We start from the raw sequence: 12,870 nt of genomic DNA, 5'->3' as shown, positions 1-12,870 counted from the left end.
AAGCAGTGCTCTTGGAATATTTAAGTCCTTTTATATTTTAAAATCATGTGTCTTCCTTCAAATAGCAATTACATGGTAATCAAAATGCTGTTGATGAACAGACTGAAATCACAATTTGCAAGCAGCTTTTAATCACTTGACATTTGTACTGGCAAGATTTGAATCACTTTACTCTTAACTGTTTTTTTGATTAACAAAATGTGTAATAGTTTCCAAAATAATAAGGATTGTAAAATCTACTACTTAGAATCAGTGGAAAGAGAATGTATTTTGTATTTTGGTAAAAACAAAGAGATGGTTTGGGAATTGAATAGAAAAACGATAAAAGCTCTAGGTGGATTGGTAAATAATATTTCATTACAGGGGTACAAAAAGAAGCATCTGTGGTAAATTTCAACTACTCAAATAAAACAGTTGCAGCTTAGTTCTTTTGGCAAATGAAGATGTGTGCAAACATCAGTTTTAGCTGTGGTTTCGAAGGTAGAATATGAGGAGGACAATACTGATGAGAATGCAGAGTGTGAAAACTGTAGGAAGAACAATCTCTGTCACCATTTCCATGTGAGTTACCAGGGAATCTAAAATTTGAGAAATGAGGAATATGTAAGAGATTTAATCCCCTGGAGTACAGTAATACCTAACTTAGAGTTAACATAAAGATTTTTTTGAACATAAAAATGTTGACATTGGCATAAACAGCAAACAAAGCAAACAGAACTTCCTAAGTCTGCCAAAGCTGGGGCAAATCCATGATAGTTTTCCCTCTCTTTTTATTTCTGAAGACATTTCAGTGCTCAAAGGGTTGCAGAAATTGTCCTTGCTATGAATTAGCTGCAGTGCATTAACAATATTTTACTGGTCCTCTGATATTTATTTCCCTCAACTGAAGGTGAAAGAAAATTGTCAAAGAGAAATCCTTAGGAAGCTTTGGCCTTTTTATGATTGTTCTGTATCTGTTTGAAAAATGAAAAGGGTTTTACTTTGTAGAACTTTATTCCACAAAGAAGCCTGGAAGAGTTCAGTAAAGCCAGTTCATTCACTGAGCATCATTTGGAAGTGAGGCTGAGCAGGATTAACTTAGGCTGACTGCTGGGCTATTTCCTACCATGTGGAGTTTAGCTCATCCTCCTGTGAGAATCTAGAGTAGTTATCTGATCTTCATAAAACCCCTGCTCCAGGAATTCTGAAAGGTCCTGAATGACACCAGGAAGTTTTTGGGTGTTCTGGATCAGTTGTGTTGGGGTTTCTTTGTTTCCAGGAGCATTAAAGCCCAAATTTAATCTTAGGCCAGTCCTTAGCCCTTTCATTTATTTTTATAGTTCCACTTTATGTAAAAGTCAAATATTTAGAGATTTTCTGTCTGTGTGGTTTTCTTGATTTGTCTGGGTTTGGTTTGTGTTTGGAAAAGCATTCAGGAGTTTTATTTTAAGGAGAATCCCCAACCTCAATTTTAAGTAGTAGCTATTCCAGTTCCTGTATTTCAGTAACATCCACACCTGATCCATTTAGCTACCGTGCTTTTAGTTGGAGACAATAAATAAAAACATTTTTCTTTAGAGGCTTGTAGTGCTATTGGGGAGAAAATACCTTTTAGCAGCATTCAGAGATCAATATTAATATCTGAACTTTACAGAATCTGTTTTTGTAGAAAAACCAGAGGCTCCCTTACCTGCAGCAAGGTGTTGGTGTGTGGCAGAGCAGGAGTCCATGGCCTTCCGGTGCCAGTTTTCCACCTGGGAAGGGCAACATTTCTGTGAGGCTGAGCATCCTCCTCACTCCCACAGCTCCCTCCTTACCCCTACAATTAACTTGAAACCATTCTGCCAACACGTGGCTTTCTGAAAGCTTCTTTGTGGTTTTTGTTTTGGGGTATTTCTCCGAGTTAATTGTTTAATAAAATTGTTAATAGCACATAATACATTGCAGGTTATTTGCCAGTAGAGTAGGACATAGGTGGAGCTTTCTGCCTAGAAATCTGGCAGCACTGCTAAATGACTTCTGATGGGGAATTTTTGACTTCATCAGTAAGTCCAGTTAGAGTGCTTTAGAAACAGTGAGTCTGTTCCACTTTCAGTATCTGAGTATCTCTGTATTCAACAGATCCCTGTTTTACACAATCACAGTGTCACTTCTGGACCATATTCATACAAGTTGTTTCCTGAAATTCAATGTGATACTTGCACATAAATCAAAGAAAAAGGAAAAAAAATCAAAATTAGCAGCTGACATCACCTCTCTTGGATTGGGGAATCCATTTGCACTGATAATCTTTTTATAGTAGTCAACAGATGCCTTTGGGTACCGTGGTTTGTTCTTGTTTTTGAAGTCAATGTGGTAAAGCCCAAATCTTTCAGAGAAGCCTTTGTTCCATTCAAATTTATCTAGCAGTGACCAGGCAGTGTAACCTTTGACATTCACACCATCATTTAGAGCTGGAAACAAAACACAAATCACTGATAAAGGCAGGGTTTGTCCTTCAAATATGGTTCTCTAAATGTTTTGGTTTATAGCAGGAAGAGATGGGGAGCAGGACAGAAAAATGAAGTACAAATTAATTCAGGTTCTTTGAAATTGTTGTCTTTAGCTTAGAGATTCTAGAACCCTATGGGCATTGTAATCTCTCCTTTCTTAGAGTGGAAACTGAAATATTGCAGTATTAAATCTCAGGTAGGTTAATGTAGTTATTAGTATTGATGTGTTTGCTTGGGTTGACATTGTGATGAAAATTGGAGTCAGATTTGCTGTCCATTTTGACTTGTGAATAGTTATTTCTCTATGATGGAAAGGACAAAGTAAAAAATAAGCAGAAGGTGAAAATGCCCCAAAAGTCAAATCATATAAAGCTGTTTTTAAGTGACCTTTGAGTAGCTCATTGATGTATCCCTTCAGGTACTGGATCCTCCACTCGTCACACAGCTGAGAGCACTGCACTGTTTCAGACACTCCATTCTCTGTCACATAAATCAGGGGGTTCCCATACTGGGTCTGCAAACAGAAATGTTTAAATTGCTTCACATAAAATAATTTCATTTTGGCAGAATATGTGAATTAGCAAAGTGCATGAAAAACAATTTTCTACATTTACTTACCTAAGTAAGAAAAATGTGTAGTAGGAATTTAAGTTAACCATGGGGCTTATTTTAAAATGACTGAATTTTGTAGTTTTCTGAGCTGAAATTAAGATTTTCTGGACAAAATTCCCACTAGGACAAGACCAATAGCTGGAACTGTTGACAATCTAAATCTAAACCAGGCATTTTGATGGCTTCCTTTATAATTAGACATCTGCTCTACTCACCTTGATGAAGTTGAGCAACCTTCTGAAGCCCCAGGGCACAGAGTAGAGCCACTTAGGGCCTGGAGCTGGCCAGCTGGGGTCCACCAGTTCAGCCAGGTCAGGGTCAGTGTGGTAACTGGACACTTGGAGGAAGGGAAAGGTCTTCTGCAGAACATAACGAGTGGTAAAATGACCGATTCCCAGGAAATCCGAGGTGCCTTTGATGTAGGTTTTCTCTTGCACTGAGAAGGTTGGTAATCTTGATGTCCCCAGGCCCTGCTGGGCACTCTTCCTACCTAGCAAAATAATTATAGGAGACAACTTCTGAGGAGCACAGAAATTGGTTTTCTTTATCTCACCAGAAATAAATCATAGAAAATCCTGCATGGTTTGGGTTGGAAGAGACTTTTTAAATCATCACCTCACCCCCTGCCATGGGCAGGGCCACCTTCCACTGTCCCAGACTGCTCCCACCCCCATCCAGCCTGGCCTGGGACACTTCCAGGGCAGCCCCAGCTTCTCTGGGCACCTGTGCTGGGGCCAAATATGGTTTTCCTGAGTTTAGTGGTAGTGTTGAGGACACCTGAGTTTAATTGGTGTTTTAAGATGAGATCATCTTTCATCCTTTTGGTTTGGAGAATTAGGTTGGGTACAATACATGGAGATACAGTGATATCCAGTGTCCTGGTGTGTCCCCAAAGTGCTGTAGGAGCTGTGTCCAGCCTGGGGGCCTTTGCTGTGCTGTGTCTCCCCTGTGCCCTCACTTTTAGCTGTGGCCAGGAGCTATTCCCCTGTAATGTGCTGGAAATGTGGGTGTGTTCATGTCACAGCTACTGGGACTTACCTACATAATTCTTCATAACTTCTGGGTAGTCCCCTCTGTAAATGGGGTTTGCAAACCATCCCAGGTGGAACTGGATGTACCTCTCAGCAGCATCTCTGTCTGTCTGGCTGTGTGGGTCAACAGGTTCCCCCCAGCCACTCGTTAGGGAAATTCCAACCATCCCTTAAAACAAAGGGACAGTTCTGCAGTTCTGGAAGCCCTCAATAGAAACAGCAGCACAATCACAGAATGAATCCTCATTACCTCTCTGCTCCCTGCGCCAGGTGCTGTTGTAGGAGTGCCAAACCTTGGCATGAGTCTGTAAAAAATGTTACAATAAAAGAAATCCTGTGCATATTTTCATCCCTTATGGCATGGAAAGCTGGTGAGCACGTTTTGCACTGAGCTCAGCCTGAAAATACCAGACTTTCTTTTGTGTTTATAACAGAAACTTTGATTTCATGTAAGACATCCCAAAAGCCTTTATGCAAGATTCCTTCCCTAAATTCCAGGACGTGCACATGGAGCTGACACACCAGCCCTCAGGATAGGGCTCTGTCCTGTGGCTCTGCTCTTTGGATGTCTTTCCCTAATTTATTCAGGCAGATGAAAGTTCATTTTTACCAGACTTCCTGAAGTCACTTGCAACATTCAGGTTCATCTCAACAGGCCAGGATGTTTGTTTCTAGACTAACCTGGATGTTCTCTTTTTCAACCAGCTTGAAACAAACTATAAGACACATTTATAATATAAGGAAATTCAAATTGTTGCAAGTGTTAAATCAAGAGCCAAGCATTGGTAGTGCCTTGGATTCTGCACTGGGGGTTTAAAGCCAGATGATAATTTCAGTGTGCTACTTAGAAATTACAGGGCTGTGAAAGTACATTTCAGTTTAAGGAGTGAAATCTGATAAAAATCCTGAACTGACTCATAATTTCAGGCACAATTTCAGGAGGTTTTTACTTTAATGATGTGATGAGCAGCCTTGTAGGCACCACAGGCACCGAGCTTCAGTCCTGGCGCGTGTTCTCCTGTTTCGTAGCCCTTTTCAGCCACTGCCTGCAAACACAGAGGCACAGTCAGTCCTGCTGGGCTCCAGAGCCAGGGGATGTGCTCCTGGATCCTCTGCCTCCTGTGCTCCCCTGCTGGGCTGGCCCTCTGCAGTCCCCTCTTCCCTGCCTTGGCTCCCATTTCCTGCCTGCTTGGTGCCCAGCTGTGGCACTGGGAGCAGGGTGGTGGTGAGGAGGGTTACAGGGGTGAGCTGAGGAATGGGGAGGGTAAATGACAACTGCCTTTCAATTCCTAATTTATAATTTCAGTCTCTCCAGCTGAGGAGTTTTCAAAATTTTCCTGGAATTTCATGTCTTAAAACTGCCCTTGTGCAAAATCTGCCTGCTGAGATCTTTGGCCACAAAGAATTGTGGTTTAAATGTTTCCCCTTCCCTCTCCATTTTTCCCCCTACTCTCCTCTAGTGTCACTTGCACAGAATTTTGGGAACAGAACAGTGCAGTGGGAGAGTTTGGAAGGAAAGCATTGATGACTTACCCAAGGATTGCTGAATGTAATCCAGTGTTTCACACGGTCACCAAACTTCTCAAAACACAGATTTGCATAATCATTAAAATAATTAATCATGCTTATGTTCTGCCAGCCACCATACTTTTCTTGGAGAACCTTTGGAAATAATAATTTCAAGATTCAATAATTGTACATGAAGGCCAGTTACTGCTTAAAAAGAATTTTATTTCTATTTAATTCTGTTTCTATTTCTAGCTCAGAAAGAGATTTTTCAAAACTTTAATGTACATAAAATCCAAATGAAAAGGAAATATTTACAAATTCTTAAAGACATGGAGGCTTCTCTAATTTTTTCAAGAACTCTTAGTTCTTAACCTTAGGAAATTATTTCTAACAGAAGGCTTTATTTGAGGTTTTTCACTAATTTAAATATTGTCTGACCTGTGGCAGGTCCCAGTGGTAGAGGCTCACAATAGGGGTGATGTTGTTTTCCAGAAGACTGTTAATTGTGTCATTGTAGAACTGTATTCCCTTCTCATTCAGTTGCTCAGCTGATGAAAAGCACAGACAAAGAATTACTTGCATTGGCTCCCAAATAATTGGAAGAACAGAAATCTAAAAATATTAACCAAGGAATTTTCCATTACAGTGTTGGGAATTCTGTAATGGTAAAATGCAGATAAACAGGAATCCGTAACAGGAATATTGAATAACTGTGGCTTACTCAGGAGTAAAATTCCTTAAGATAATATTGGGGAAAATGTGGTGAAATTGTGCTTACCTTTGATGCCTGTGGGCATAATCCTTGGCCATGAGATAGACAAGAGGTAGTGATTCACCTTCAGCTCCTTCAGTAACTGAATGTCATCCTGTGAGAAGAAAGTCTAATTAACACATGCTGAGGCCGAGCAGAATAACTTCAGTTCTTAACTAGTTCTGAAGGCAGAATATCTGTGGAAAATTTGCACAAAAGAGGATTCAGTCTGTTTTTTTCTGATCTTTGAGGTGATGGCTCGTTCTGGTTGAAATCTTTCTCTTGAACCACTTTCTTTTTGACAGGCCAAAGAAGTCCTGTAATGTTTTGTGCAACTGTGGAGACTGAATGTTTGCACTACAGAAAAATGAGGTGAGGTTTTGCAATACAATTATATTTATGTCAGAATTTGTATTAGAAAATAATAGAGGCCTGTAAATCTCAACTTCAAACATTTCAGCTCAGGCTCAAAAACATAATTACTTGGACTTTCCTTCACTGTCTTATACTGGAATGAGAAAACCCCCTAAATCCCATATGAATATATGTTCTTTTTGCTAAGAAATTGTACATCTTCAGTGTTCAATGAAATTAGAAATTGGTGGTATTTGTGCCAATGTAAAGAGAATTCTGATTATAAAAACAAAGATTGCTCTGATATAAAGAGGACCAGGTAAGTGGACAAATAGAAGCAAGTTTTAGAAAGTATTTCTAAATCCAAATAATCTCTGTGTCAATCTCTTCTGGTGCTACACCCCAGGGAGGCTCAGAGCCCCAGCTTCTCTGAGATACTTTTCAAGCTGTTCTTTCAAACTTCTGCTTCTGCCTTTTCCCACTTTAGGAGAGTAAGGCATAAATAGTTTCTTGTCTCTTAGTTCCTGCTGAGACCTCTGGTTCTCCCTTGAACTTCATCTGCATGGAGAAACCTCAGTGGAATATAACTTTTATTAAATTAGTTGCAATTCCAATTATGTAACCTTCTCACAGTCATTTGGATTCCCCTTGCTGTGTATCTGTCTTTCCTCCAGCACAGTAATTTCAAAATTGGTTTTGATGGTATTAGCCTTGGAAGCATGTTGTGAACAGAGCTGCATTGATGATTTGTTCCTTATCCTTTCAAAAAATGGGCAACATCCAGACTGAATTTTAAAGCCTCTGAAAAATACATGGCAAACTTCATACATGCACACACATGTGATGGTGTTCACAGGGGTCTTGGGATGAGGGAAGAGACAAGAATGTTGACTCCATGTTTCAGAAGGCTGATTTATTATTTTATGATATATATTATATGAAAACTATACTAAAAGAATAGAAAAGAGGATTTCATCAGAAGGCTGGCTAAGAATAGAAAAGGAATTAAAAACAAAGGTTTGTGACTGACCAAGACAGTCTGAGACAGCTGGGCTGTGATTGGCCATTATTTAGAAACAACCACATGGGCTCAATCCCAGATGCACCTGTTGCATTCCACAGCAGCAGATAACCATTGGTTACATTTTGTTCCTGAGGCCTCTCAGCTTCTCAGGAGAAAAAATCCTAAGGAAAGGATTTTTCAGAAAATATCACGGCTACACACACAAAAAGTTAATTTTATTTAAAGCTCAAATCCGTTTATTGTATTTCTAACTAAGCATTTGGACTTCCTACAACATATAGAATATTTTTGGCACAAAAATTCTGAGAAGCTGACATGTATTTTGGAAACTCTGTGGGATGATTGGTTCTATGAGATTATAAAGGAAGAAGATTTTACCAAACTGATAAAAAATATCAGCACCTGGATTCCTAAGCTGAATAACCTTTAGAGCAGCTAAAGCTTTCCTTCAAAATGGGACCCCAGGAGCAAGGAGTGGCCCCAGGCCATTTGCAGAGGTTCCTCCTGAGCCATACCTTGACTCTGTAGTAGCCATCACAGGCAGAATCTCCCGTCTCGTTCCTGAGCACCTTCCCTGTGCTGTGGGTGAAGGCATCCCAGATGCTCGGCCCTTTGCCATCCTGGTCCCAGGCCCCCTCGGTCTGGTAGGCAGAGCTCCCCACACCCCACAAGAAACCTGGAGGTAAAACAGGGGAGTTATTGGAACAGCTTCCTGCTGCTTGGTCTTGGTGCTAAATGCTCATAGGAGAAAGGAACTGGAGTGAAAGGGAGCACTCCTGGAGAGGCTGAGGTTTTCTATATTTCAAAATGTGTCTGTGCCTAAATAGGTCTGGAAATGGGGAATAAATGAAGGTGTCCTGTTCTGATGCACTGAAAAAGAAATGGAATCCTTTCGTTTATTTTAAACCTGTAAAATCTGTAGTTTACAGTGATGGGGTAGGGTATTGGTAGCATAGAAATGTCTTACTGTAAAAACCTGTCTTAGTGTAAAAAACAAATTAGGGTTCCACATAATTTCTCCCTGCTGGTTTTCATGGTAGTTTTAGCAACTACAGGTTTAGATGTTATGTAAAATATACAGAAATATCCTGGATTTTTTTCCTATTGTTACACAAAATTCTATATCATAAATGACTTTAAAAATTGAGCATGAAAACCAGTCAGTGCCTGTATATTTCTAGTTTTGATTTTGCTTGGATGAAATGTGTTTAAATATGTGTTGAAGAAAGGATAAGGTTCATAAATCCATACTGAAGAGTGGATTGGGTAATACTGAACAGCTTGAAACAAACCCCACACAGGTATTTCACTGATTTCTTAAATTAGCTGTATAACAAAGGGTGTTTTGGTATATTTCATTAATGGTAGGTAATTTAGAAAAAAGGAGAAGAGTTCTCAGGTATGCCTTGTTACACTTAGATATGAGCTGTTATCTGTGAGCCTGTCCCTGGGTTTCCTGTTGCAGTGGATTTCTGGAATGCAGGGTCATGTGCATCCCTGTATTCCCAGAGCACATCCCAAAGTGCTCTGCATCCTGCAGCCACCTCCATTTCTGTTCCTGCCATTTCCCTGGAAGGACAGGGAAAAGCTCTGGGTCCCTTCCTTGTGCGAAGGAGCAGGTCTAGAACATTCCAAGCCCCAAAGCAGCCGGGTCTGGGCGGTACCAGCTGGGAAGGTGCCGTAGTAGAAGGAGCCTGGGTTGTTCTTGGTCCACGGGAAGTCCTCGGCCACGCTCAGTGCCATCACTGCCACCAGCACAGCCCAGCACCTCAGGGTGTCCCTCCTCATCCTCACCAGCTGGCCCTGCCAGGGAAAACACCACAGCTCTGTCAGGGCTTGCTGCTCCAAGAATTTGAGGGGTCAAAAGGGAAAAGCTGGTTCTTTTTCTGCTGGATGGGAACTATAATGGAAGGCTGAAAGTTTGGGCTGAGTGGAAGCAGCAGTTAAACTTCTGCAGGGTGGGGAAAATGAGGGAAGATTGATCCCCTCAATCAAAATTATAATTCTTAGAAGCCACATATTTTCTCTAATGTTTATCTTTATTCTAAAGGTCTCTTTGTTGGTACCTATTTTGTTCTGAATTTCAAACTGTCCCACAAATATCAGTAAGTAAAATCCTCTAACCATGACAAAAAGAAACAATTATGCTGGTAGCATCTTCCCACCTGTCATGGCAACAATCCCTCTGGAAGCTGAAAAGGAAAACTAATACTTGCAATTATTGCACTTTTAATTAATTGCAGCTTTTATCTTGATGTTGTCTTTTTTATCCAATCCCAGCATCAATTTTAAACTGTGACATCGAGTTAAATTATTAGAGAGACACATTTTAGCTGAGTTAAATAAAGTTTCAGAAGGGCTTTTTAGAAAAGCACTGTTTTCCCCAAATTGATACAGTCCCCAAGGGATGTTTTACATTCCTGAGCATCTGTTGGTGAATCTGAAGATGGGGTTAGGCCATGAGGAAAAGCAGAACAAATATTTAAAATAATCATGTTTTGCACTGGAGTACCTGAGCTCTTTGCAGGTTGGCTCCTGAACAAAATGAACCCCCAAATGTGGCAAAAAACAGAATGCAAAGGACTGACCCCCTTTGGGGAACATGTAATAAATGTACAGCCTCAGAGACCTCCTGTTCCTCTGTTTATTAATGATCATCCCCTAATTAACACAGGAACTGCACAGCTGGCTTGGGAAAATGGAACTACTTCAGCACTAAAGCCTTTAGTCCTGGATTAAAAATATCTCCACCCAGGCATTCCAAATGGGAGCATTTCAATTACAGAGTTAAAAAAAGCTTGTGGCAGACTACAAACATTTTAAATCAGGTCCAAATACTCTAGAATTGCTTTTATTTTGAATATAAAAGGTTGCAAATACATGTGATTTTAACTTAGACATTGGCAGTAGCTCTCTGGTTTAGTCAGTAAATTTAAATTTAGCATTGCCCTTCATCTCCTCATTAGCACTGACCACCAGTCCCAGGAAAAGGAGCCAGGAGAGCAGGAAAGGTTTCAGGGGTCTGTGATGTTTCTGCAGCTGAGGCACTGCCCCAGGGCACAGGGCTGTGGAGTTTTACTGAGTGCTGCTAGGAGCTAGGAACTCATTTGGAGTTAGGCATAACAACAAAATCAATCTATTTTTCACTTTTGACTTGATTATTCTTAGTAGTAGAATTAGAAATAATTTCAGTACCTCAAGAACAATAAAGCACTTCAGGATTTTACAGCACTCTGTATTGAATAAAACAATCTATGCACAACCTGCTGTGGAATATTCAATCAAACACTTTTCAAAGTCATATGTGCATTTTGGAACTCTTCATTGCTCTGGTTTTCTGGCATGTATCTCTACAAGCACAGCAGAAGAAACAGCTTTTCAAATAGTACAAAAGGTTTAATAAGTTTAGACTGTAAGGATGGTCCTGTAAAACCCTTTTCACCCCCTTGCTGTCTGGCAGCTGAGTTCCCTTCTGCCCTGGTTGCAGCTGGAGTTATTTCCATTTCCCCCATCCCTGCCTTACCTGGTGTTCTTCACAACAGATGTGTCCTATCTGAGAGATTCCTCTGAACTGCCACAAACCTACCAGGGCATTCAGAATAAATTTACTTGCCCAGAATAATTGCATGGAATGAATCCAGGCTATCACAAAACCTCGGGAGAAACATCTAGTTGCAAACAGCATTTTGTTCACTTACAGTCACAACAAAAAAGAACAATCCTTTTGTATCCACAGCCAATGCTGCAGGACAAGCTTTAGCTTAACCACAGGAATCTGTTAGCAATGAGGATTTTCCTTTGTAAGCAAAATGAGCTTTGCACTTATCTACACATTCATACAGGACTGCCTCTTGAACAGGGGCTTTGTAGATATTTTTCATCAGGAATTGCAGTGATGGGCCAAGGATGGGTTCAAACTGAAAAGGGAAATTTAGGTGAGATATATGGAAGAAATGTTTTACTGGGAGGATGGGGAGGCCCTGGCACAGAAGCTGGGGCTGCCCCTGGATCCCTGGAATGTCCCAGGCCGGGCTGGACAGGGCTTGGAGCAGCCTGGGATAGTGGAAGGTGTCCCTGCCATGGCAGGGGTGGAATCAGGTAATCTTTAATGTCCCTTCCAGCTCAGAGCATTCTGGCATTCTGAATTCTATGATTTTCTCTTGGTGCAAATGTCTGTGCCCTGGATGGTGTTTGGCAGGGGAACTAAGTGACAGATTTGGGGAGGCCAAGGGTTTTGTTTTTACATGGCATCATTTAAAATCAGATAATTAAGATGCAGGCTTGAAAAATCACATGCTTTCTCTTTTCTTTCTAAAGGAATTCTTTCTGGTGGTGTCTTTGTGGAAAAAACTCTCCAGTCTGGATGTTCAGCTCAAGCTAAAATTCATTTCTTTTACTTCTGGAGTTACCTGCAGTCCCTCTCACACATCATGTCCACTGAAAAGGCACAAAACCAGGTAACCAGTGCTGGGCTGAAAATGTGATTTCAGCCATCTCTGCTCACCTGGCACTCAGGTGAGAAAACCTCTCTGTGCTGAGGGAGAGGGGCAGAGCCTGAGCCCGGGCAGAGGGAGGCTCTGGGCACCGAGCACAGCAAAGGTGTGGGAGCTTTTCCCACAGCCACCCTGGGGAAAGGGATCTCTGGGCAGGGCAGCAGGAGCAGCTGAGCTCCTTTTGAGGCTGGGGGATTTCCTCCTCCCTGCTCTGCTGTGCACCCCGGAGCTGCTGGAAGCTCTGGGTACTCCTGCCTGGAACCTGCTCTCCTGTGCTTTTGCAGCTGTACAGTTTGTAAGCAAACTCCTGTTTGTTCCTTCGCTTACCCAGTTTTGTCTTTTTTTGCCTTTTTTTTTGGTTGTTGTTGTTGTTTTTCCTGAGCAGTGCTGGTGCCCTCGTGTGGCCAATTTCATAGCTGAGAATGTTGCCCGGTAGAGTAAAATAAATATCAACATTGCAGTTCTTACAGAGCCTCTCAGAAGTAAAAAATGCACTGAAATGAGAGCAGGAATATCACCAGGAGCTCCTTGTTCATCCCTGCAGGTCTCTCTGTCCACTTGCTTGCCCTCCTGCTCCTCAGGAGGAACCATTTTCAGGGACAGAGGTGATGATCCTTGAAAATCC

The 12,870-nt window shown here is 41.2% G+C and overlaps 1 protein-coding gene across 3 annotated transcripts; it reads right to left on the bottom strand.

Annotated features, from left to right (window-relative positions):
- Positions 1-355: 355 nt before the first annotated feature.
- On the bottom strand, positions 356-5,737 carry LCTL (lactase like). Of its 3 annotated transcripts, XM_054642376.2 has the most exons (9): positions 5,648-5,737; positions 5,065-5,160; positions 4,365-4,419; positions 4,122-4,283; positions 3,299-3,573; positions 2,859-2,985; positions 2,233-2,432; positions 1,670-1,733; positions 356-578 (listed from the first exon to the last, which is right to left on the bottom strand). In XM_054642376.2, exons 1-9 carry the CDS (start codon positions 5,735-5,737, stop codon positions 463-465), a joined length of 1,185 nt encoding a protein of 394 aa, XP_054498351.2. In that variant the 3' UTR covers positions 356-462. The 3 variants fall into 3 exon arrangements, with proteins under 3 accessions (XP_054498351.2, XP_077041541.1, XP_077041542.1); XM_077185426.1 differs by lacking the exons at positions 1,670-1,733; positions 2,233-2,432; XM_077185427.1 differs by lacking the exons at positions 1,670-1,733; positions 2,233-2,432; positions 5,065-5,160.
- Between the last annotated feature and the right edge of the window lie 7,133 nt (positions 5,738-12,870).

Source organism: Agelaius phoeniceus, chromosome 13, assembly GCF_051311805.1.
Source record: "Agelaius phoeniceus isolate bAgePho1 chromosome 13, bAgePho1.hap1, whole genome shotgun sequence".
In the NCBI taxonomy this organism is placed as follows: domain Eukaryota; kingdom Metazoa; phylum Chordata; class Aves; order Passeriformes; family Icteridae; genus Agelaius; species Agelaius phoeniceus.
This window is presented reverse-complemented; position numbering and strand designations above follow the sequence as displayed.